This window comes from Naumovozyma dairenensis, chromosome 9 (assembly GCF_000227115.2).
Source record: "Naumovozyma dairenensis CBS 421 chromosome 9, complete genome".
Taxonomy (NCBI): domain Eukaryota; kingdom Fungi; phylum Ascomycota; class Saccharomycetes; order Saccharomycetales; family Saccharomycetaceae; genus Naumovozyma; species Naumovozyma dairenensis.
In genome coordinates, this window is record NC_016487.1 from 590232 (window position 1) to 614983 (window position 24752).

The 24752-nt window shown below is 34.5% G+C and overlaps 10 protein-coding genes across 10 annotated transcripts; 4 read left to right on the plus strand and 6 right to left on the minus strand.

Annotated features, from left to right (window-relative positions):
- Positions 1-162: 162 nt before the first annotated feature.
- FKS3 (putative 1,3-beta-D-glucan synthase) lies at positions 163-5559 on the plus strand (the record flags this gene model as incomplete). The annotated part of the gene is made up of 1 exon (XM_003672018.1): positions 163-5559. The coding sequence occupies one exon, from the start codon at positions 163-165 to the stop codon at positions 5557-5559; it is 5397 nt and encodes a 1798-aa protein (XP_003672066.1).
- A 635-nt stretch (positions 5560-6194) lies between these two features.
- GAS1 (1,3-beta-glucanosyltransferase GAS1) lies at positions 6195-7898 on the plus strand (the record flags this gene model as incomplete). The annotated part of the gene is made up of 1 exon (XM_003672019.1): positions 6195-7898. One exon carries the CDS (start codon positions 6195-6197, stop codon positions 7896-7898), a length of 1704 nt encoding a protein of 567 aa, XP_003672067.1.
- Positions 7899-8530: 632 nt separating this feature from the next.
- Positions 8531-11806, minus strand: PSE1 (importin PSE1; the record flags this gene model as incomplete). The annotated part of the gene is made up of 1 exon (XM_003672020.1): positions 8531-11806. The coding sequence occupies one exon, from the start codon at positions 11804-11806 to the stop codon at positions 8531-8533; it is 3276 nt and encodes a 1091-aa protein (XP_003672068.1).
- Positions 11807-12481: 675 nt separating this feature from the next.
- Positions 12482-14926, minus strand: NIP1 (translation initiation factor eIF3 core subunit c; the record flags this gene model as incomplete). The annotated part of the gene is made up of 1 exon (XM_003672021.1): positions 12482-14926. One exon carries the CDS (start codon positions 14924-14926, stop codon positions 12482-12484), a length of 2445 nt encoding a protein of 814 aa, XP_003672069.1.
- A 501-nt stretch (positions 14927-15427) lies between these two features.
- UPA2 (putative methyltransferase) lies at positions 15428-16615 on the minus strand (the record flags this gene model as incomplete). Its single annotated transcript, XM_003672022.1, has 1 exon — positions 15428-16615. The coding sequence occupies one exon, from the start codon at positions 16613-16615 to the stop codon at positions 15428-15430; it is 1188 nt and encodes a 395-aa protein (XP_003672070.1).
- Positions 16616-17569: 954 nt separating this feature from the next.
- On the minus strand, positions 17570-18340 carry GLC8 (PP1-complex regulatory subunit GLC8; the record flags this gene model as incomplete). Its single annotated transcript, XM_003672023.1, has 1 exon — positions 17570-18340. The coding sequence occupies one exon, from the start codon at positions 18338-18340 to the stop codon at positions 17570-17572; it is 771 nt and encodes a 256-aa protein (XP_003672071.1).
- A 435-nt stretch (positions 18341-18775) lies between these two features.
- NDAI0I02610 (uncharacterized protein) lies at positions 18776-19765 on the minus strand (the record flags this gene model as incomplete). Its single annotated transcript, XM_003672024.1, has 1 exon — positions 18776-19765. One exon carries the CDS (start codon positions 19763-19765, stop codon positions 18776-18778), a length of 990 nt encoding a protein of 329 aa, XP_003672072.1.
- An 800-nt stretch (positions 19766-20565) lies between these two features.
- On the plus strand, positions 20566-21384 carry ELP6 (Elongator subunit ELP6; the record flags this gene model as incomplete). The annotated part of the gene is made up of 1 exon (XM_003672025.1): positions 20566-21384. The coding sequence occupies one exon, from the start codon at positions 20566-20568 to the stop codon at positions 21382-21384; it is 819 nt and encodes a 272-aa protein (XP_003672073.1).
- An 86-nt stretch (positions 21385-21470) lies between these two features.
- Positions 21471-23213, minus strand: TGL3 (bifunctional triglyceride lipase/lysophosphatidylethanolamine acyltransferase; the record flags this gene model as incomplete). Its single annotated transcript, XM_003672026.1, has 1 exon — positions 21471-23213. The coding sequence occupies one exon, from the start codon at positions 23211-23213 to the stop codon at positions 21471-21473; it is 1743 nt and encodes a 580-aa protein (XP_003672074.1).
- A 478-nt stretch (positions 23214-23691) lies between these two features.
- On the plus strand, positions 23692-24393 carry PRE5 (proteasome core particle subunit alpha 6; the record flags this gene model as incomplete). Its single annotated transcript, XM_003672027.1, has 1 exon — positions 23692-24393. The coding sequence occupies one exon, from the start codon at positions 23692-23694 to the stop codon at positions 24391-24393; it is 702 nt and encodes a 233-aa protein (XP_003672075.1).
- Positions 24394-24752: the final 359 nt, after the last annotated feature.

Consider the following 24752-nt stretch of genomic DNA (forward strand, 5'->3'; position numbering starts at 1 on the left):
TCTCAGCGGTGAATACCCTGGGCGGCTAAAATAAAAGTAGGCTGAAGAGCAGTTTGTTTACTATACACTTTGGCCACATAAAGAAAGGGTGGCAAATCACTTACATCACAATCATACAAAAAAAAAAACCACCAAACAGATTAAAGTCAATTATCTGTAAAAATGAAAAATGAAAATACTCCTGACCAATTAATGGACCTTGATTATCCGTCGTGGTCCCAAGATTCAGCAGTTCCTGTTACAAGAAAAGAAATAAGGGCCATATTTGATGATTTAACTAAAAAATTTGGATTCCAGGAATCTTCCAAAGAGAATATCTTGGATCATTTATTGACACAATTAGATTCAAGGGCAAGTAGAATGGGTGCCCTCTCTGCTTTAATTTCACTACACGTTTCCTATATTGGCGGTGAGCATGCGAATTATAGAAAATGGTACTTTGCTGCCCAATTAGATTTAGATGAAGAAATTGGAATACAAAACATGCAGCTCTCTGGGAAATCACGGAATAGGAATTTGAAAATGGCCAAGAAACGCGGTGTTTCGATTAAACAACAATTGGAAGATTGGAAAGTAAAGGAACAAGAATTTATAAATAACCACCGACATGTGACTTTCTCCAAAGAACAACTAAGGGATAAAAATAATTTGAAAGTAGCTGACTATAAATGGAAAACTAAAATGAGACAGCTCTCCTCATATGAAATGGTTAGGCAGCTTTCTCTTTATTTATTATGCTGGGGTGAAGCAAATAATGTTAGATTTGCTCCCGAATGTCTTTGCTTTATTTTTAAATGTGCTTTGGATTACGATTCAAATACAATCAACCAGCCAGTTACCGAATACAGGCCACTGGCATGTTACTTGGAGGAGATTATAACACCGTTGTATAACTTCATGAGGAAACAAAGTTTTCGAATGAATTCATCAGGAAATTGGGTACGAAAGGAGCAAGATCATAAGAATATAATAGGGTATGATGACATGAACCAGTTATTTTGGTACCCTGAAGGTCTAGAAAGGATCAAGCTCTTTTCAGGAGAACGGTTAATTGATAAACCACCTCAAGAGAGATATTGCTACCTCAAAGATGTAGAGTGGTCGAAAGTATTTTATAAAACATATTTTGAGACAAGAAGTTGGATGCATTGCGCCACAAATTTTAACCGTTTTTGGATAATTCATTTCGCTCCTTTTTGGTTTTTTACAGCTTTCAACTCTCCCGTTTTTTATACAAAGAATTATAATCAATTATTGAACAATGGACCCACTCCACAATCAAGATTATCTGCCGTTGCCTTTGGTGGTACCATAACATGCCTCGTCCAAATATTTGCTACTCTTTTTGAATGGAAATTTGTACCACGAGAGTGGCCTGGTGCTCAACATTTAACTTTGAGAATGATTGGTCTTAGTTTTTTGTTAGTTATTAATGTCGGCCCTTCCGTTTACACCTTTGGCTTCTTTGAATTAGATACTTATTCAAAGTCCGCCTTTATTTTATCGATTATTCAGTTGATAATCGGAATTGGAACGACATTTTTCTTCGCAGTAATGCCTCTAGGAGGCCTTTTCCGATCATATCTCAAAAAAGATAAAAAAAAAAGAAGATATATCTCGTCACAAACTTTCACAGCTTCATTCCCAAAGTTATCTGGAAGAAGCAAATGGTTTTCATATGGCCTATGGATATTTGTGTTTCTCTGCAAGTACATCGAGTCATATTTCTTTTTGACCTTATCATTAAGAGATCCAATAAGGGTGTTATCTATTTTAGATATCAGATGCAATGGTGATAAGTTGATAAATACGGTGCTTTGCAAGTACCAATCAAAAATAACTGTTCTCCTCATGATATTTGCAGACCTAGGCCTATTCTTTCTCGATACTTACCTTTGGTACATTATATGCAATTGTATATTTTCCATTTTTCTATCATTCTCTTTAGGGACATCTATATTCACACCTTGGAAGAATATCTACTCAAAATTACCAGAAAGAATCTACTCAAAAATTCTAGCAACTAATGAAATGAATTTCAGGCTTAAATCGCAAAAGTTGACGTCAGAAATTTGGAACGCAGTTATCATATCTATGTACAGGGAGCATCTTTTAGCTATCGAACATGTCCAGAAATTACTGTACCAAAAAGCTGATCGCGTCACGGTAGATGCCAAAGACCTTAAAACACCAACATTTTTTGTGGCACAAGATGATTCGACCTTTAAATCAGTTGATTTTTTCCCTGCCAAGTCTGAGGCAAAAAGAAGGATCTCATTTTTTGCACAATCACTATCGACACCTATTACCGAACCTTTGTTAGTTGAATCGATGCCAACTTTTTCTGTATTAATTCCACATTATGGTGAAAAGATCTTATTAAATCTGAAAGAGATAATAAAAGAAGAATCTTTCAGTAATAGAATGACAGTTCTCGAATATTTAAAGTTACTCTATCCATCCGATTGGAAGTGCTTTATTAGAGACACAAAATTGGTAGATAAGCAACTAGAAGCAGATAATATCGCATCAAGAGAAATTCGTCGTCTGGTTAATTTAAATAATAGTCAAGAGCTACTAAATCCTACTATACTAACCGAAAGTGGCAAAATAGATGAATCGGATACCACTGGGAATTCGAAAGTGGACCCTATTTTTTTAGATACCAATGGAGAATCTTTCTGGGTTAATGAGAAAATTAAAGACTTACCACTTTATGCGTTTGGATTCAGTAAAACCGAGGCATTGTATACTATGCGTACACGAGCCTGGGCATCTTTACGTACTCAAACGCTTTACCGTACAATTTCAGGATTTATGAATTACTTAAGCGCAATCAAACTTCTTTACCAGGCAGAGAATCCTTCAGTCTGTACATTATATGGAGCAGATGCCGATGCAATTGAAAATGAATTCGAAAGTATGGCCATTCGGAAATTTAAGATGGTAGTTGCCATGCAAAGATATGCCAAATTCAATGAAGAGGAATTAGAAGCTACAGAATTTATTCTTAGAAAATATCCAATGATTAATATCTCATATATTCTAGAAGAGTTTGACCAAGAACGTAATGATTGTAATTATTTTTCGTGTCTAACGAATGGATACTGCAAACTGGATGAAGATACAATGCTTCGCGAACCAGTTTTTAAAATCAAGCTCTCCGGAAATCCCATACTGGGGGATGGCAAAGCTGATAATCAAAACCATTCCATTATTTTCTATAGAGGTGAGTATATTCAGGTTATAGATGCAAATCAAGATAACTATTTAGAGGAATGTTTGAAAATTCGCTCTGTCTTAAGTGAATTCGAAGAATTGGAAATAGATTCTGCTATTCCTTATATTGCTGGGGTGGAGTATGACGAAGAAGCAGCTCCCGTTGCCTTCGTTGGAGCCAGAGAATATATATTTTCCGAAAACATTGGAGTGTTAGGGGATATTGCAGCCGGTAAAGAACAAACTTTTGGCACTTTATTCGCAAGAACTTTAGCTGAAATTGGAGGAAAGTTACATTATGGTCATCCAGATTTTATCAATGCTATATTTATGACAACAAGAGGAGGAATCTCAAAGGCTCAAAAGGGCTTACATCTAAATGAAGATATCTACGCAGGTATAAATGCAATTTGTAGAGGTGGTCGTATAAAACATAGTGATTATTATCAATGTGGCAAAGGTAGAGATCTTGGATTTTCTTCAATATTGAATTTTACTACTAAAATTGGAGCGGGTATGGGTGAACAACTGCTTTCCAGAGAGTATTATTATCTTGGGACACAACTTCCTATCGACAGGTTTCTCACCTTTTTCTATGCACATCCCGGTTTCCATCTGAACAATCTATTTATCTCAACGTCGATTCAACTCTTTTTTACTTTACTAAATTTAGGTTCATTGAATTATGAGACAATCGTTTGTATGTACGACAAAAATGCATCGATTATCAAATTGGAAGAACCACTTGGCTGTGCAAATATTAAACCGGCGTTAAATTGGGTCTCAATATTTGTCTTATCAATATTCATTGTTTTCTTTATTGCATTTGCCCCATTACTAATTCAGGAGCTCTTGGAAAAAGGCCTGTGGAAGTCATTATCGAGGTTCACATTCCATATAATTTCTTTGGCGCCCTTGTTCGAGGTTTTCGTTTGCCAAATATACTCAAGTTCATTGCTTACTGATATTACTTTTGGTGGAGCCAAATATATATCTACTGGTAGAGGCTTTGCAATAACCAGGATTCCTTTCGCTACATTATATTCGCGATATGTGACAACTTCTATCTACAGTGGTTTACAAATATTCCTTATGCTTCTATTTGGCACAGTTTCAATGTGGCAACCTGCCCTTCTTTGGTTTTGGATTACAGTGATTTCATTATGTTTTGCCCCATTTATCTTTAATCCACACCAATTCAGATTTACTGATTTCTTCATTGATTATAGAAATACTTTCCATTGGTTTTCTACAGGGAACAGCAGCTATAAGAGAAATTCATGGTCCACCTTTACGAAGATAACTAGGGGTCAATTTACGGGATACAAACGGAAAATACTTGATGATCCTTCCGAAGAGGGAACTGGAGGTTTCAATAAAATAAGATTCTTGAATGTATTAACTACTGAGTTGCTAATGTCATTTTTCTATTTTTTCTTCAATTTCACAGCATACATGTTTATCAATTCACAAACAGGAGTCAGGCAGGCAAGACCAACGGATTCTATCACAAGATTAGTTTTGGTAACAATTTTACCGATATTATTTAATATGGTTGTTTTAATTGTTTTTTTCTTCATATCTTTAATTGCTGGACCTTTAGCCACCTATTGTAAGATCCATATTGGTACATTCATATCATTTGTTGTCCATGCGTTATCGATACTTATTTATATTATTGATTTTGAACTTATGTGGTTTCTTCAAGAATGGTGTTTTTGCCGCACTTTAATGTTGTTGCTCACTTCAGTCAACTTACAAACTTTCATTTTCAAATTGATAACGAGTGTACTTTTACCAAAGGAATACAAGAATAATAAATCTCATTTGGCATGGTGGACGGGAAATTGGTATAGCACTGGATTAGGCTGGTCGATAATTTTACAACCTTTTAGAGAATTTAGTGTTAAAATTATGGAATCGAGTTTTTTTGCTGGTGATTTTTTCATAACACATTTTTTATTATACATGCAAACTCCCTTGTTGTTCTTCCCATTTATTGATTATTGGCATTCAATGATATTATTTTGGTTAAACCCAACTCATATAAATAAATATAAGAGAGTTTACAGTAAAAAGCAAAAGAAATTAAGGAATTCAATCATCAAAAGGTATTTCTTATTGTATATACTTATTTTGTTGTCATTATTGACACTGTTTATTGTCCCATTCTTTGCACATAAATTTATCCCTGAACCAAGAAAAGTTTTTGAGAATATTACATTTTTACATGATACCGTTCAACCTTTCAAACAAGATAATAATGATACTGGGCCGAACGCTCCTTCCACCATTCTGAGGGCCGCTCCACCCATGCCTGTATTTAAGACGGTCAACTAGTCTGGGTTATTTTGCATAATACATATTCCTCAACATAATATACAGCATATATGTTACATATACTTATATCTCCCACAGCATACGTACGCTTGCTATGAACTACATTTTACCTTGAAGTTTGGTAACGTACATTTATTTACCTTTACATTTACAAGAATTTGTGACATAACGTCTGAGGGACGCGTTAAAGCCATTTGCCACGTGCCTACAGATTTCAGGAGACTTGGCACGTGATCGGAAGGTGCCTCGAGAAAACTTTTGAAGAAAAAAAAGAAAGAAGGACGCGTGAACGAATTTCGAGGGAGAACGGGAGAAAAAGAAATGACACTCCTTAGTGATCGAGACCTCGCGTCGTGTCCTGCTGCCATTTCTTTGCACAATTGATGGCTTGGCTCGTGGCATGTTTTTTTTTCACTTTAAGTGTATTGCTTTTTGCTCTTCCCAAAAAGGAAATAAACAATATATTTCTCCATGGTTAAAAATAAAATCGAACAAACAGACAATCCGTTCTGTCCTTCAACAACATTTTCTTTATTTAAAGGTTGTTCTTGAATTTACGTCTTTCTTATTATTGTATCCTTTTCGGAGGTATTAGCTCGATAAAAGCAAAAACTATTGATTGTCTCTCAAGTACCATGTTGTTGAAGACTTTAACTACAGTGGCCGCCACATCTTTATTGGCAGGCTTCGCAACTGCTGATGATCTACCAGCCATTGAAATTGTTGGTAACAAATTCTTCTTTTCCAATAATGGTTCTCAATTTTATATGAGAGGTGTTGCTTACCAAGCTGACACAGCTAACGCTACCTCAGGCGATACTATTAACGATAGATTGGCCGATTTCTCGAGTTGTTCAAGAGATATCCCATACCTACAACAACTAGACACTAATGTCATCCGTGTTTATTCTGTGAACACATCATTAGACCATTCAGAATGTATGCAAGCTCTTAACGATGCTGGTATCTACCTTATTGCAGATTTGTCTGCTCCAGACGAGTCCATCAACAGAGATTCTCCATCTTGGGATCTTGAGTTGTTCGACCGTTATAAATCCGTCGTTGATTTATTCGCCAACTACACTAATGTCTTAGGGTTCTTTGCTGGTAATGAGGTTACCAATAACAGTACTAATACTGATGCTTCTGCTTTCGTTAAGGCAGCTGTCAGAGATACCAAGAAATATATTGCCGATCAAAATTACAGATCCATCCCAGTTGGTTATTCTTCTAATGATGACGCTGACACTAGAGTTGCCATTGCTGATTATTTCGCTTGCGGTGATGATGATGTCAAGGCTGATTTCTATGGTATTAACATGTACGAATGGTGTGGTAATTCCGATTTCAAGACTTCTGGTTACGAAGATAGAACTAAGGAATTCGCTAACATTTCCGTCCCACTTTTCTTCTCTGAATATGGTTGTAATGAAGTTAGACCAAGATTATTCACTGAAGTTCAAGCTTTATATGGTGATAATATGACTGATGTTTGGTCTGGTGGTATTGTGTACATGTACTTCGAAGAAACTAATAAGTACGGTTTAGTTAGTATTGACGGTGATGATGTTAAGACACTAGATGATTTCAATAACTACTCCAAAGAAATTCACAGCATTTCTCCAACTTCTGCTAACACCGCGTCCTATACTGCATCTTCTACCTCTTTAGCTTGCCCAACCAACTTCGCCAAATGGAACGTCGCTACTAACTTACCACCAACCCCAGACAAAAACCTATGTTCTTGTATGGATGCCTCTCTTGGTTGTGTCGTTGCAGACGATGTTGATGAAGAAGATTACCAAGATTTGTTCGATTATGTCTGTGGTGAGATCTCTTGTGACGGTATCTCCAAGAACGGTACTTCAGGTGAATATGGTGCTTACTCTTTCTGTTCTTCCAAAGAACAGTTAGACTTCGTCTTAAACTTGTATTACGAAGCTAACGGTGGTTCTAAGAGTGATTGTGACTTCAGCGGTTCCGCTACTTTACAATCTGCTACAACTCAAGCTGGTTGTGCTACTGCTTTGAGTCAAATTGGTAGTGCTGGTACTAAGAGTCCATCTGCCTCTGCAACTTATGCATACGGTTCCTCTGCTTCCAAATCCACATCTAACGCTAATAGGGCTACTGCCTCTTCCCGTTCCTCTGGTTCTTCTGGTTCTTCTAGGGCTTCTGGTTCTTCCGCTTCCTCATCCTCATCCTCATCCTCTTCTTCCACATCCTCCTCAAGTTCGAATGCTGGTAATGTCAACGCTAAGTTGAATTTTGCTCAAGTCTTAATCTCTTCCTTCGTGACCGTTTCTTTGGTCGCTGGTCTTGGTTTCGTCTTAGTTTAAATACTGTAAAAAGAAAGTATTTTACTTTTATGTCTTCTATCTTATGTAGTTTTAAATAAAACAAAAAAAAATAAGTTATTTTATTTATGAAAATCACATCTGTTTACATACGTTCAGTCAATGAAGTACATTATGGACTAAGCTAAATTTAGTAACTCATCTGTTAATGGATAAGGATGTGTTTTGGGAGCCATTATTCAGAGATATAACCTTCGGGGTGTACGGTACCATATCTTAATTTATCTCTTTATATTGATCTATTATAATAGTATTAAGTGAACTATATTGGCACATAAACAACAGAATTATGCTTTGCGACTTAAACCAGAGTTAGCATGGAGATCTTTATCTGAAAACTTATCTAACGGAACATGTGAAGCCTACTCGTGATTGTCAAACGTTGTTGATAATTCATAGTGGAAAAAGCTTCACAAGTAGCAAACGTATAATAATAAAGTATAATTATGCGATTTTTTTTAAACAAAATAAATTTATTTATTACCTTCCCTAATTTCTGTTAGGGAAGGTGATTATTTTATGTATAGATTACAATATTATTTTTTCTTGTTACCTTCATCATCATTTGTTGCAAGAAATGCGGGGCAGTTGTTTGAAGTTCTCAAAATGAACCTTCAAGAAAACCACTGTTGAATTGTTTCCATATACGGCGATGGATACTTTTGTAAAATGCCCATAGCATCATTTGGAGGTAGTGTTCCCAGTAACTTTTTAGTAGAATCCACAACCTCAGTGGCCGTGGTTCCACTAATAGAACGCTTGACAAGGGCTTGCACAACATGATCAACAATTGTTGGAATCATTGAAGAATCACAAACAGTTGGCGAGTTGTTCTCTATTAATAACTGTAACGTTTTATAATTGGATGCAGCAGCTTCGTAATCTTCAATTGTAGGTAATGTTTTAACCCAATTTTGAACATAGGAACTAATATCTGGGAAGTCAGACCCATAAGCTGTAAGTATTTTACCGATTGCCGAACTTGCATTCTCAGTAGCAGTCGTGTTTTCAGTAGATTTAGCATCTGGGATACCAACTACTTTATAAAGGACATCTAATGAAGAGAGACAATCATCGCGATATACTACAGGAGCAGATTGTGCACAAACACCAACAACGTATGCAGCTGCTTGACGGATGCTTGGCTCTGGAGACAATAGACAAGCTTTCACTTTTCCAATGAAACTATCTTTCAAACTAGCCGTTAGTTCACCATATACATTAATCAAATCACCAATTGCAACTAAAGCAAAAAGTGATAGAATGATTTCATCTTGACCTAAATAGTCAATTATTGTTGGCCAAAGTCTTTGAACATATGGCAAATATCTTTCTCCTTGTGTTTTAAAAACGGTAGAAATTGATTTATTAATTTCATCTAATAAATCTTCATCTGTGTAGCCGTCAAGATCATCATCAACATCTTCGTTATATTCATCATCTTCATTATGACGTCTACTAACTCTTTCAAAAATATCAGCAAGATTAGTTTGGACACCCTGGGTATATTTATCTAATTCTACATCACTCAAACAATTCTTACCCATTATCATCATACAATCACTTAGTGAGTTATGATATATTTGAGTGATTTCAGGCATTGGTTCCGAAATAATCCCTGCAATCAATTTCTTGGAAGCATTGTTCCATAATTGAAGAACTTCCTCATTTCCAGTACCAACTGTAGAAGTAATAGACGTTAGCAGAATTGGAATCAAAGTTGCACCTGTAGCACGAACACCATCATGTAGATAGAAATCAATTGATGGGACAGCAATCTCGTTCATAATTTCGTTAACATAGGCGGCAAAATGATTTTTTAATACAGTACAATATACTTGTAATAATTCCATGGCGGAAACTTTGTCATCTAATAAAGATGTATGAATGGCAATGTGCTTACCTTGAATTTGAACAACGTCCCAATCCATATATTGTTGGAAATTGGCAGCTTCTTCTTCCTCAATTAAACTAACATCTTGAGTAGCCTTAGCTGACTCTAATAATGGGGGTAGGACAATAGGTAATAATGGAATAAAATCTTCTCCTAAGATACGACAAATCCTACTCCAACCTTGTTCTAAATATGCTTTCACAGGATCATCATCTTCAGTACAGGAATCTTGATGCAGAATTAATAAATTAATTAAATCCTGTGAGTGTTCCATGAATTTTTCTTTACCAACAGCTAAAGCAATCAAAGTCGCACATTCAATACATTTACCTTTTAAGATGCCATTTTCGTTCCCTGAATTCATTTTCAAAACGTTTAATAATAATGGCATCAGTGTGTCGTAATATTTAATGAATTTAACACTGGCGGCATCAGCAATGAACGCGATAGTAGTTAAAGCTTGTTCTTGGACATATAATTTATTGCTTTGTAATAATGTTAAAAGACTTGTTAACAAGCTGTCCAAATAAGGTTCTAGAATGGAATCTTGAGCATGTTCTGAGAAATTGACCAATGCAGCAGCTGCGTGTGTTTGAACTCTTTCCAGAGAGTTAGAATTTAACTTAGAAATCAATGCAGGCAGAATTCTATCATGAGATGTTTCTTGAATTACTGGTTGGAAATCAGTGGATATCTGACCTAGAACGTTACAACAACCATATTGGACTCTTGGATGAGGGTCATTGATCAAAGGTAGAACTAAATCCAATATTTTTGGAATTTCTGATTTCAATACGTCTTCACAACCTTCAGCTGCTGAGGAAAGTGCCATTAAAGCTGCATAACGTTCTCTCCATTGAGAAGAAGACAACATTTGCTGAATATATTGAAATAACGGTGGGGCTAAATAGGCACCACCAAGCCTTAATGAAACACGATCTAGGGCTTGGCGTGCTTGGTCATAGGTAACTTCTTCTTCGTCATCAGTATCATCAGCTTCTCTCCATTCTACGGCATCTTCATCATCTTGGGAAACCTCGGTCATCATTAATAGAGTATTCATGATAATATATTGACCATAATTTGGATTGGATTTACACATTTGAGGAGCATTCTCACTGAATACAGTCAACAATTCTAGAGCAGTTGTTCTAGCTTGAGTTTCTAAATCGGTGTTTTTGATAACCATATCGGAAAATTGTATTATTTCATTAAACATATCTTTAAACAATTTAGGAGCTAATTCTACTAGTTCAATCAATGATTCTAAAACTGAAGCCAATGCATCATCTTTACCGTCATCTAAGAATTTTGGAAGGCTGTTTAATAAGCTTGGTAATAAGATACCTAATTTTGCCCAATGTTCTTTTGGTAGTTGCTTGAAGTAACCGACGAATGCAGTAACGGCTGCAATTTTAACATTATCTTCCGGGTCCGAGAAACCTGATTGGAAGATTGGTAAAATGCTATTAACATCAACATTGTTGATTAAATGTGGAACGGATGATAAAATTCTAAAACTTGATTCTCTGAAATTTGGATCAGGACTTTTCAATGTTCCAACCATAGCTTGAAGTAATTCTGGCCATTCTGGTAAGTCCTCTTGTGCACATTCGGCAATTGCATCCGATAATTTATGTCTGATTGAATTTGGTCTTTCAGAAACAAACCCCTTCAATAGTGTAGTACGAATTTGAATTAAAGTTTCCTTTTCAATATGAGTGATGTTTTTAGCAATGATTAGTACTTTAGAATCAGGAGGAGCCTTCAATGCTAATTTTCTAAATAAGACAGCAGATAATGCAGCAGTCGTAGGATCTTGAGAATATGCGGCTTGTTCCGATAAGAAAACCAATAACAATTGAATATTTTGTGCAGTAATCCAATTTTGACTCAGTGTCTTTTCAGCAGCAGCACGTATTTCATTGTTTGGCGACGAAAATCCTTGAAGGACATTCAATAATGTAGTATTAATTTCGTTTGATAGTGCGGACATCGATTTAATGTATTGAATGCAAACAATTTCCAATACTTGGTAACGAATGCTATTTTAAGGTCCAAATAAAATCAACGTTTATAAGACAATTCGTATTGTTCCCAATCAATTAATTGTCTAGCAACCTCTGCTCCAATTAAATTTTTGGTGTTGCTGTTGATTATTTCACATCACGTAAATCAAAATATTGCCTACCTGCTGTTTTGTTTTTCTTCAAAAACCTTTAAATTTATTTTTGAAAAATTTTGCAAAAAAAAATAATCGTATCATCAAAAACGACACACTATTTACGCAGCCACTAAATAAATAAACTTGTGACATTCTCCAGTATAATAAGGAATAAAGGGAGAAAACATGATATATATGAGATTTTCATATAGAAGTCTCTTCTAAAGATAGTCTATATTGTAAATAGTGTTTATATTTTTACGAACTTTATTGAAATTGTATTGTATTTTTTGTTTTAAAATAAGTATTAGGTTATTAGTATACAGATATATAAGTAACCGTTATTTTTTCTTTATCTACACATGAAGGTAAACGCATCCACTACATGGTTTCCTTTGATTCTTTCTTTTTATTACTATTAGTATTATTCACGTTATGGTGCCTTAAAATTTTGTTCTTAAATTTTGTGTTGGTTTTTAAGCTATGGGAATTGAAGAAACTTTCCCTCTAACGATGGTTGTTTGATGGATTCAGACGCTCTTTTACAATTTTGACTTCTTTGTTCAACTTCAAGGCAACTTCTTCTAATTTTGTGATTTCATCACCCTTTTCAATAACTAATATAGTCTTATCTTCATTAAACTTGGCGTTTATATCCAAGTTAGAAATAGTAGTATCCAAAACCATTATAATTTTATCTTCTGGCAAGTTGAATAAATCAGCCAATTTCTTAACAGAGAAGCTTGAATAAAATCTCTTGTAAGTAAAGAAATAAGTCTTTAATGATTCTACTTGAACTCTTTCAGTCAAATTTTCTAAGACAGTGTCAACATTTGGTAATAAATTCCAAGCTTTAATATCTTTCAAGTATGCAACAGATTTTTGCCAGTCACCCTTTTGCATAGCTTTAGCTGCAAATAAGATATAATCTCTTGAAGTTTCTGGTGGACCTTGGAAACTTGCCTTATCGTAATATTCTAATGCACGACGAATTGATTTTTGAGAATATGGGATTCTTTTAACTTTAATACCTGAATAAAATGCGGTCATTTGTGGAATTTCAATCAATAATGAACATGTCATGAAGACGACATCAATTAAGTCTAAGTTTATATGCTGATGGTAGGGTAGACATTGCTTTTCACGATCATCGCCTGTAGAGGTTACTCTTTGTAAAGTTTGTTGACCAAGAATTTCTCTTAAATGGGAAGCAGATAATAATTCGTTTAGAACTTGATGACATTCTTCAATTAAACAAGCCTTGAATGCAGACAAACCTAATTGAACAACAACTCTGTTGAATAAAATTTGTAAAGATGGATCGGAAGTATTAATGTTAGCTTGTACATTAGTAGATAATAACATATCCTTAGCTTGATAGAAATCAATGTTTAAGGCATGGTAATAAATGTTATATAATGCAGCACGTTTACGGAGAGCTCCGTCAGTATTTTTGGAAAGGACTTGTGATAAAGTTGTGACCAATTTGGTAATATATTCGTTATCAATGGTTTCTGGTTGAGCAATGAAATTAGATGAATAATGAGAAGCAGAAACTGATTTCCATGCAGATGATTCCATCTTTGTAATTAATTTTTCTGATTTATAATAAATGTGATCTAATCTCTTAATGAATGGACGTGCTAATAACTTTTCTTGTTCATCTTGAGGTAAAGTAGCCTCCAAGTATAATTGACTTCTTAGTATCAAGTTGTAAATGGATTGTTCATCTTTCAAACGGAATAAATAATCACTAGAATGTGGATCGATGTTTAATAATGATTTTTTAAATTCTTCATCTAATCTTTCAACAAATGAAAATAAGGAACCAAGGATCTTCTTAACACCGTTGGAATCAGCAGTTGGTTCATCTTCAATGGAGTCGGTTGGGATGGCCAATTCTGAAACTTGATAAGTGGTACGGTTTTCATCTAAAATGTTCATTAGACTAATGATATCGTTGTACGATGCCTTCCATTGTTCAATTGGTTGATATGATAAAGTAGATGAAACATCGAATCGTAATGGAATCAAAGTCAAATAAGCCATGATGGATTCAAATGGATTTTTAGCCATAACTAATAATTCTTCTAGAGTTCTCAATAAATCTTGTTGGTTAACGTTCTTTTTCCCTCTTGAATCCATGACAATACGTAATGTGGTGAAGAAACTAACTTCTGAAGTAGCAGAGGCAATGGATGCCAGGGTAGCTGGTTTGGGAGCGCCAAACATGCCTGTATCTAAAGATGATTCCAAGTCAACGGTAGTTTCCTTTTCGAAAGCTTCTGGATCTTCTCTGAATTTATTTAATAGATCTTCATTTTCTCTAGCCACCTTTCTTGCTCTTTGCTTTATAGTATTGAATGCTCTTGCAACTGCTTTATTTTTAATTTCATTCAAGTCAGATGAGGATACCAAATCTTCGACTTGAGCAACAACTTTTATGAACAAAGATGGAGTACCCATATTTTGTTGATGAGCTCTAACTAATAGACGAGTAATGGTATCGAATTCGTTTAAGATGGAAACCCAATCTTCAGACATTTCAGCGGTTTCAATATTATCATAAACGGCTTGCATTTCATCCAATAATTTTTCTTTGGCAGATTTAACCACTTTCCTACCTTCATCATCACTTAAATCTTCATCTGAGGAACCAGGATAATTGGAACCTTTCAAAAACTTATTACCAGCACCTCCAGAGGGACCAGCTTTTCTAAACTCAGATTTTTTAAACCAATCTGGACCATATGGTTTGCCTTCAGAATCATCAGTTTCATAATCTGATTCTTGAGCTGCTTCTTCAGATTCATTGAAGAAGGAATCATCGGATTCTTCACCGGAGGAGGATCCTAGTAATAGTTCTTCCTCAGATGAGGAGGATAATAAATCTTCTTCTTCAGATGACGTTCCTGATTCATATTCATAGTTGGATGCGAAAAAACGAGACATGTTGTGTATTGGGCAATGAGCTTTTTATTTCTTCTTCGTGTTGCTGCTATTGTTCAATAAATCCTATTTTTCGGTGGAAGATGGCAATGCTCTAATATATGAAAAGGTGACTTTCTTCTAAGAATTCCAATTCTTAATTTGTATAGTGTTAATACGCACAGATTCAGAGTATCCTTAACCTTTCTCCCTCTCTACCTTAGATGTCTGTGTATCTTTCTCTGGTCCATCCATTACTCTGTCTCTCTCTGTATTTCTCACTACTAAGAAAACTTGAAATTTTCAACGTGAAAAAAAATTTTCGTGAAAATTTGGAATTTTTCAAAATAGAAAAAATGGTGGAATATCATTTCAAACGGTGTGACGCAGTAAAGTGACAGTAAATCACTTCAATGAATTATTATTATTATACATGTTTACTTTATCACATACAATCACAAATATATTTATATGTTTATGTAAGCCTGATTTTTATTGAGAGAAAGATAGACAGAGAAAGCGCGTCTATATAAGCGCCTGTATGGAAGACAATGAAATCATACATGCATCCTGTATTGGAACATTCCCTTGAGGTACCATTCCTGGTAATTCAAATTGTCCATCGAAGAAATCTTGCGCACCTTCACAACCTTCAAATTGATCCTTTGACGCGTTGAAACTTTGTTTAATATGATCCCACTTACCATAAACCATTAACAAGTTTGCAGCATCGACTTTCTTAGTGGCGTCTTCCGTAGCGGACCCTGTAATGATTTTAGAAATTGTTGGTATTTTAGAATCAATTTTCATGTATTTCTTTAATGATTCATTATAATAATAATCACCACTATTGATCCACACAGATTGTGAATATCCATTACGGAAGGCACAGTGAGTGAAAATATCACCAAATGATTTAGCAATTCTAACATGATAGCCATATGAAGCTTGAGCTCCCACGAAATCTCCGTACGCTTCTTCTGGTGAAACAACTCTTTTCTCTATAGTATCCACGGTGACTCTGACGTTGATTGGTACCAATTGAGATTTTAATTCTAAATTGATATCTTTACCTATATTAATGAATTTAGTTTGTTTGAATTCTTTCTTATTTGATGTGGAGATTTTCCCTGGTTTTGTCATTCTAATTGCAAGTCCTTCTCTATAACGATGATTGTCATTTCCTTCTCCATGGTCTAGATATCTCATAAATGGTAAGGCAGATAATCTTGGTAATTTAGAAGCTTCGTGGAAATATTGTCTATATTGTTTCTTGAACACTGAATTTACTAGATATGGCGGTGTGACAAAATATTGTAATAATGACGCAATTAACATGGAATCAGATAATTTGGTGGTGCTTTTTTTCTTTGTCTTCAGTTGTGTATCATCAGTGTTAGGTGGTGAAGTAAGATCCAGGATGATAATTTCACCTGCATTGAAAAATGTAGCAGCTTTAGCAATTTGGTAAATGGTGTAGGTTATTTGTTCCAAATTGGTACAATTTGAAATGACACTTGTTGGTATACATAGAGAGTAATTTAAAGTCTTGGATAATACCTTGATTGTCTTCTTTACGTTATTCTTTTTAGCTTTAATTGCCTGTCCTTGTCCTTGTTTACCATGCTTGGTTTTCTTCTTTAACGGTTTGTTTGTAGAGGATGTTGATATATCACCTTGATTTTCAACTGAAGTTTTTCTTTTAGGAGGCATAATTAATTGATATTATTTTTTAAAAACTGGGAAAGATTTTCACTTTTTTGATGCAATGCAATCAACGTTTCGTTCTTGTTTATTGCATGTCTTTCTTCTTCTAGTGAAAATGCGATGAGCCTACTTTGTAAGTTTCGAGATTTGAATTTCCACTAACAAAAAATTTTCAACTATTTTTCGCCGTTTTGGAAATTCCCCACGACACACAATATTATCTACCACATAGTGGTCTTCATTTAAGCCAAGTAGTCAATTGTGTAGTCTGATGAACAGTTTAAGCAGTAGACTGAATTCAGTATGACTTTATAACTGTCTATATAGTGGCTCGCATATATAGACATATTATCCATCATATATAATCTTTGATCCCTCCATCTTTATACTATGTACTTGGAAAAAAAGTAAAGGTCATCGGTTCTATTGATTATGTTGGCGGCAGCCTTATCAAACGATCTTATTACGTAACCAAACCATTTTATTCCATATATACGTGTATTATACAAGTATCATTGAGATAGTGAGCGATTTGAGCATCTGTGTGGTTATTGCAAAGGGTTAAGACTTTCTACATAAAAATATGTAGGTAATACCAGCGTCTTGGAAGCATAACATTACCTCTCTTTTAATGTGTTCAAAGTTATTAATGTATAATACGCCGTTCAGTATAATTGTTAAACTGATCTGATCTTTCAAAAAGTTTTCAACACAAAACATAAGATTGATATAGTCAACTAATATTATAACTTTCATCTGAAAGAATTATCATTATTAATAGTATATGTATATATATAGAGAATGAGAGAAAATGAAAAGGAAAAGGTAAAAGGAAAATATATATATATATAATGCGGAACCATTTTTACTAAATCATTGGTTAAATTTTTTCAAGTTGACATTTTAATTTTCTAATTTTTTTGTTTTTATGTTAGTTTCATTATTTCATAGTTGTTCTTCTTACTCTTGGTCATCGAGTTCTTCACCATCATCATCATCATCATCATTGTCGTTAAAAGCATTATCATGTTCATGCAGTTTTCCACTCTTAAACACTTCTTTCAAATTATAATGTTTTTTCCTCATTTCTTCGAATCGTCTATGTTTAGCTTCCTTTTCTGCAGCTTCGTCGTCATCATCGTTCACATTTTCATCATTTTGATTCCCATCATCATCTTGTTTCATTGAGACATGTTCTTCTTCAATTCTATCATCTCCATCAAATTGACCCCCCGTTTGATCGATTTTAAATTCCGGTTCACCCAACGAGAAATCATTAAAATCATCATCATCACCAGGGTTTATATTTGTTATCCCATTTCCATTAAATGCCTTATCATCAGCCAAATCATCTTCATCAACTCTATAATATTCCCCCGCGGGGTCCACAGCACCTTGATAGGGAGTCTTTGGTTCATCGATATGAATATCTTGGAATTGTTGTTTCGTAATTTCATTCTCATTCAAATTTTTCTGGTTCCATTGTAATCTTTCATCCTGTTCGTGTTTCAAAGAGATAGTATCTTTTGGTGTGAATTGACTGATATGTTGTTGTTGCTGAAGTAGTACTGCTTCTGCCTTTTGTTGCTGTTGTTTATATGCTTGAGAATCTTTGGCTAGACGGGCATTTAGTTGGGTATTTTTCAGGACTTGTTTCCTGAATTCAGTTATTGAAGGATCGTCTTTGTTTAATTGTTCCTTTGGTAAAGGGTTCTTTAATATACCACCCATTATTGACGTAAAACCGTGTGTGTCTCTCTCTCTTTGCTTCCGTAGTTTTCTTTCTACGTTGCTTTAATGCTCAGTTGATTGTTATACCAGTAAGTATTTCGTATAATATCTGGTCTAGTCTAGTCTAGTTTAGTCCTGTCTAATCTTGTTCGTGTCGTATGAACTAACTCTCATTAAACTTATACTCCCTTTCTCTTTCTCTATCTCTATAAGTATTAAGCACGCAGTACGTAAAGAAATTCCTTTGTTGGGTATCCCCCGCAAGAAAATAGTGGCCTACTGTCCGGGGGATTTCCAACTCATTATGAAATGGAAAGCGACACAATATATAAAAACTGAGTGACAGCAAATTTATAAATACGCAAGTTAATAAATATAGATATAGATATAGGGTAGGTATAAAGGTAGATTTAGAACGTGCATGAGCGACACAACTTAATATATCTTCTTCTTTTCATCCACAGAGATTTCACCCGCTCCAGTGTTAATAACCAAAAGTAGCCCTCCAATAATACTTAAATTTTGATAAAATTCATATTTCAAGAAATCCTTCTTCGTAGAATCATAAAACCAATAATTATTCAAAGTAACATTGTAAAAAGTTAAAATCAACCCCAACATAATCGAGGCAAATTTAATCCTAAACCCAATAGCAAAGCATACAGTGAAAACAATAGTGAAAATCACAGTAACCCAAGACTTACTAAAAGTGAACCCAACAAACATTAAAACAATCAATATCCTCCCTACTAACAATAAGAAACTCTTATTCTTATCCACTTTATCCTCTAATTCAGGTAACATCCCAAACGTCATCTTTTTTGAGACCATAGAATCACTAAACGCAATCAACAACCCACCAATAACACTAATGTTCCTCAAAAGGAACGCAGATCCTGATACCAACCCGTATACTACCCCTTGCAATACGATACAACTAATCAAGAGACCCGTAGCGATTACGGTATGTTTCCTTGCGATCAATAACGTGGACCCTAAAGGCATAGCGATGATGATGAACAATAAGAACATGAGGACGAAAACGTAGGGGATCCCCTTCCATTTGTTTAGATAGAAAACTTGATCAGACCATTGGGTCAAGATACGAAGGGAATCCTCGTAGAATGTGGCGACGATGAAGAAACGGGAGATGGTGGGGATGTATGGTTCAATGCGTTGTAAGAGTGGGTGTGTCGTTAAGGATTCAATTCTGTCTGTGAATGCCAAGAAAGAGTTAAAATGATGTTTTAGTTGAATAGTAAATGGTTCTCCCTGTTGAATTGGACGTGATGGTCTGTTTGCAGCATAACTGTAGGATGATGGTGGGTATTGTTGTGCTTGTTGCTGTTGCTGTGGGAATGGTTGTCTAGCGAACCTTGGGTCTTGCTGGTTGAAATCGTTTTGAATAGGACCTCTGTATGACATGACGTAAGGAGCGGTGAAAAGCTAGCGTCAACTGAGCTTAATCTATGGATGGTTGCCTTCTATTCTCTCTCTATTTTTTGTGTTTTTCTTGTCCTGAATTGTTGACTTACTTGCGTATCCTCTTCTATTAAATATGTTTACGTACTTGTTTAGTTTTTTGCCCTTTTTTTAAACGAAAATGAAAGGAGAAATTCAAAAAGCTGCTGGGAAGATTCGAAGGGAAGAGGAGGGGAGACAGTACAGAATGTATATATGATATATTTAAAGTTTAATGAATGCAACCTTGATACAAGACGTGTGTGACGTATGGTTTGAGTCTATGTACTATGTTGATTTTTCTAGCTATGGAAGAGATGACTCACTAGCTTCTTAAACGTACATAAATGGGTACTGGACGGTGCAATTTTATAAGCGCAACTATCCAGAAAGAGAAGGTTATCTTTATTCTTTTTTCCTCTTCAGTAATGATGAACACGATACCCCATAGTTTATTTATTTACATACTAGGCATAAATTAGTGGATGGATGTGTCATATGTATATTCAATCCGATTATGTAGTACTTTGTGCTATGTATGTATTTTTCATATACGTAGGCGCCGAAGCTCATCTCATCTCATGTCATACTGAAAAATTTATGACAGTTTATAATCTTAGTAAGCCCTTTTTTAATCTACCTCTGTACATACACAGATTACAAACGAATAACGTATTTCTTTTGAGCTCATCGGAATCACCCTGACTTATTTCCTAGTGCTACCAAGCATAGATCAATAAACCAACTCTAGCAAGGCTTTCAACATGTCCGCTGTTCAAAAGCAAGATTTAACCATCTTCAGCGATCAATCAATAATCCCAAAGAATTTATGCTCAAATGAAAGTCATAACGTTATGCTATTGACCTCAACAGCTGCTACTCAACCATTATGGTTGATAAACACTCTAGTGGAATCATCCATCTATGGTCATTCTTATTCATTAAACTCATCCGCATCCTCCACCAACACAATAAATCATAACAAACCAATAAATCCAACCTCTTCATTAACCATAGCATCATTTGCTCATAATAAATCATTCTACAAGAGTTCATTCGATAGATTGAAAATTAATTCAAACTCATATAAAATCTTGGACTTCTTAACAGATTTTACAATGAATGAAACATTAGGTAAACCTAAAGCTAAAATTTTTGAAAATCTTTTAAAATTATTCCCCAATGATACCACATCAACTATAATATTAGAACAACCAGAAATCTTATTCTCTTTAATGGGTGATCACTTGTCTGCAAATGAACTTATTGAATCCTTTTTAAAACCATTGATTAAAAAGTGTGGTCTTCTTATCATCGTGACTTCCGTTGAATTATACAAACTAGATTATTCAATGACTAAAGATGTTACAGAATTAATTCGATTCATCTCATTCTGTTTCCATGTCAGTCTAACTGTCTTGAGTTTACAACCTTTACAAACTGGGAGAGCTAAAGATATTACTGGTTCTTTGAAGATTACAAGAGGTGGTGCCACATTAGATCATTTGAGTGGGAAGATTCATGTCATTGAAAATGAATATTTATATTTGAATGAAAAGGACTCTACGAAGCTTTTCTATTAGATTATATATATATATATATACTTTCGTTCCCTCTTTTCTTGAAAAATGTATAATAATTACATAAAACCAAACAAACGTTATACCATTTACTTATTCCTTCTAACTCTGATTATCTCGTCAAGCTTAAATTCCACAGCACATCTTGTCTTTATTAACGATAAAACAGGCCACGTACTTTGTTCACCACATTTAATCCAATATGGTATATTATTCAATTGACCTTCAATGATTCTTGTTATCGAGAGATTCTTCATTCGTGGCACGATAGCAATTTCGATTGCAGATCTTGGTGTCTTTTCATCAATGATTAATCTTTTGATCCAGGAACTTAGTAAGCCTAAATTATCTAATACTTGCATTCTATGATGAAATTCTAACGTCGTGATATTTTTCAATTTCCTTTCCAAATGATATTTAAATTTAAATGCCAGCGGTTCCATCTCGGTGAAATTTAATTGGGGAATACCTAATTCTGGTAAATTAATATTATTAGCTGTCTCGGGATAATGTTTGTAATAATAGTATTTCGAAGTCTTAATCTCATGTTTCAAGTCATTTACCACTAGGGGAGCCAAGTATGGCCTTGCCAAGGAGACAATAAAATTGTTCACATTAAATAATTCAGTCAATCTTGTATATGGACTCTCAGTTTCATTACTATTCACTGCATTCTCTGGAGTTAAAAATTGATTAGTCTTATTTTTCTCCTCTGTCAAAAATGATTCAATTTCATTATCTAGATTCTTGCATAATAATTTGGTACCTTCTGATATAACGCCGGACCCAAGGCTGCAATTAATAGCAGATCTTATAAGAATATTTGGTGTAGTCACATAATTTAATAAATTGGGACAAGATTTATCAGTGGGATGAATAACTATATTGAATACTTTCCCAGTCAATTGATATGCTTCTTCAAATGTTATATCTTTAATAATATATTTCAAAACAAATTGAATGAAAAGATAAACATCTTGTGAATAGCCATGATGAATTAAATTTTGAATCAGTGTGCCTAAATTCAAATGTTGTTCCAAATTACCATACCCACAACTTTTCAATAATTCAAAATCGTCTTTAATAATGTTTAAAATATAATCATCAGAGAATAATTCTTCCAATTCTTCATTAGGCATACAACCGAAAACAGCAGCAACACATGCACCCATAGAACTACCGCTTATGATATTTGGCATTAAATCTTGTAACAATAAACCTTTGATAACACCTAAATGGAAAAGTCCAAATAATGAGCCACCTTGTAATATCAATGCTGTGGTCCCCAATGATAATTTACATCTTTGGAAAAATGCCGTAGGGACCATAGCTTCATCTAACAACTCTAATCCATCGATAGTCTTCTCCAAATATTGTTCAATTAATAATTTCGTCCCCATCAATGACTTTGTAAACAATTTCTTATCTACAATTCCAGCAAAATTCCTCAACATACATGGACCCGTCGTTGAAAATTTCTCCTTAATTAATTCTAAATCATTATTATCCAATGCCTTAATCAATATTGAATATTGTTCCAAGACAGAATTAAAATCATACCTTCTTGAAAAAAAATTCCGTCTCCATAAATTAGCTCCAGTAATCTCATCAACCATACTAGCACTGGTAAACCACGAGTAGTAAGATGGACAATCATCTAGTTCTTTAATGGCTTCATAATAAACGACTCTAGAATGCGGTCTCACATAATTAATCAATTTGTGTGTCCAGAATAATATAATGTCTGATATCACATGTAATACATCCCATACGAATGGCGGAATATGATCCAATGTCGCATATACAGCAGATAATAACCACGTTTGTAACATATTTTTATATTTTCCTCAATACTTTTAAAAACCTTGTTTATTGCATTCTTGATCTGTTACCAACACCAAATTACTTACTTTAGCAAACAGGTAATTTGACTCAAGACAGAATAATCTGCTATTCGTGTAGAACGTACCTTTATTGATTGAATATTCATCGCAGTTGCTGTAAGGGACAAATGGACCGACTGCTAACCCAAAACGTCTTTTTGGTACCGTCCTCTGTACTTCCAAGTTTGTTCTCTTTAACTTCCATACCACGTGATGGGAAATTTGAAATTTTGTTTAGTTCGACTAGTTTTAAAAAAGTAAAATTAAAGTGGCAAATACCTAATTTAAGGTGGGAAACCAGGTAAAAGTAGTCAATTAATTCAAGAGATCATTCATTTAAGAGCCAATTGAACAATTTGTGTGATTGCCATAGAGAGATTATTACGATTAGGCTAAGGTATACATAGAAAAGAATAGAAAAGGAAAAATGTTCAGAAATAATTACGATGGTGATACCGTTACATTTTCTCCTACAGGTAGATTATTCCAAGTAGAATATGCCCTCGAGGCAATCAAGCAAGGTAGTGTAACTGTCGGCCTACGTTCGAAGAAACATGCGGTCCTGGTTGCACTAAAGAGAAATGCAGATGAATTATCATCGTATCAAAAGAAAATAATCAAATGTGATGAACATTTAGGTCTTGCGTTGGCTGGTTTGGCTCCAGATGCAAGAGTACTAAGTAATTATTTGAGACAACAATGTAATTATTCAAGTTTGATTTATAACAGGAAACTATCAGTCGAGAAAGCTGGCCATTTACTTTGTGATAAAGCCCAAAAAAATACTCAATCTTACGGGGGAAGACCTTATGGGGTTGGTCTATTGATTGTTGGTCATGATAATAGTGGACCTCATCTATTGGAGTTCCAACCTTCAGGGAATACTGTAGAATTATATGGGTCAGCCATTGGGGCTCGTTCACAAGGTGCTAAGACATACTTGGAAAGAGTTCTTGATCAATTCATTGAAATTGAAGATCCTGAGGAATTAATTAAAACTGGGGTTGAGTCTTTGAAACAATCTTTGAAAGACGAAACTTTAAGTACCGAGAATCTATCAATTGCAATAGTTGGTGAAGATATTCCATTTACTCTGTATGATGGTGATAACGTTTCAAAATATTTATAAACGACTGGAAAAATAAATAAAGAAAAAAAATCATATAATATCATATAGATATTGTTATCTAAAGGTACATAAAAATAACAATTTTAACGCAATATCAAACTAATATAATGCTTTAGTCTCACGTGCTGTCGTTGTTGGCAATGCTATGCTAGTCAAGCAAAGTATACTTTTTTTGGTTCAAAGTAAATAAATATTAAAATATATAGAAGGTATGTTTTATACAGAACTAAATCATGTAAAAAACTTTTGAAATTGCAGTAGTCGAAAACTCATGATTTTCATACTTCATTGAAAAGTTTTAAGATCAACTGAAAGTTATAGAGAGACTTCACAAAAACAACCACCACAATTCAGAGATC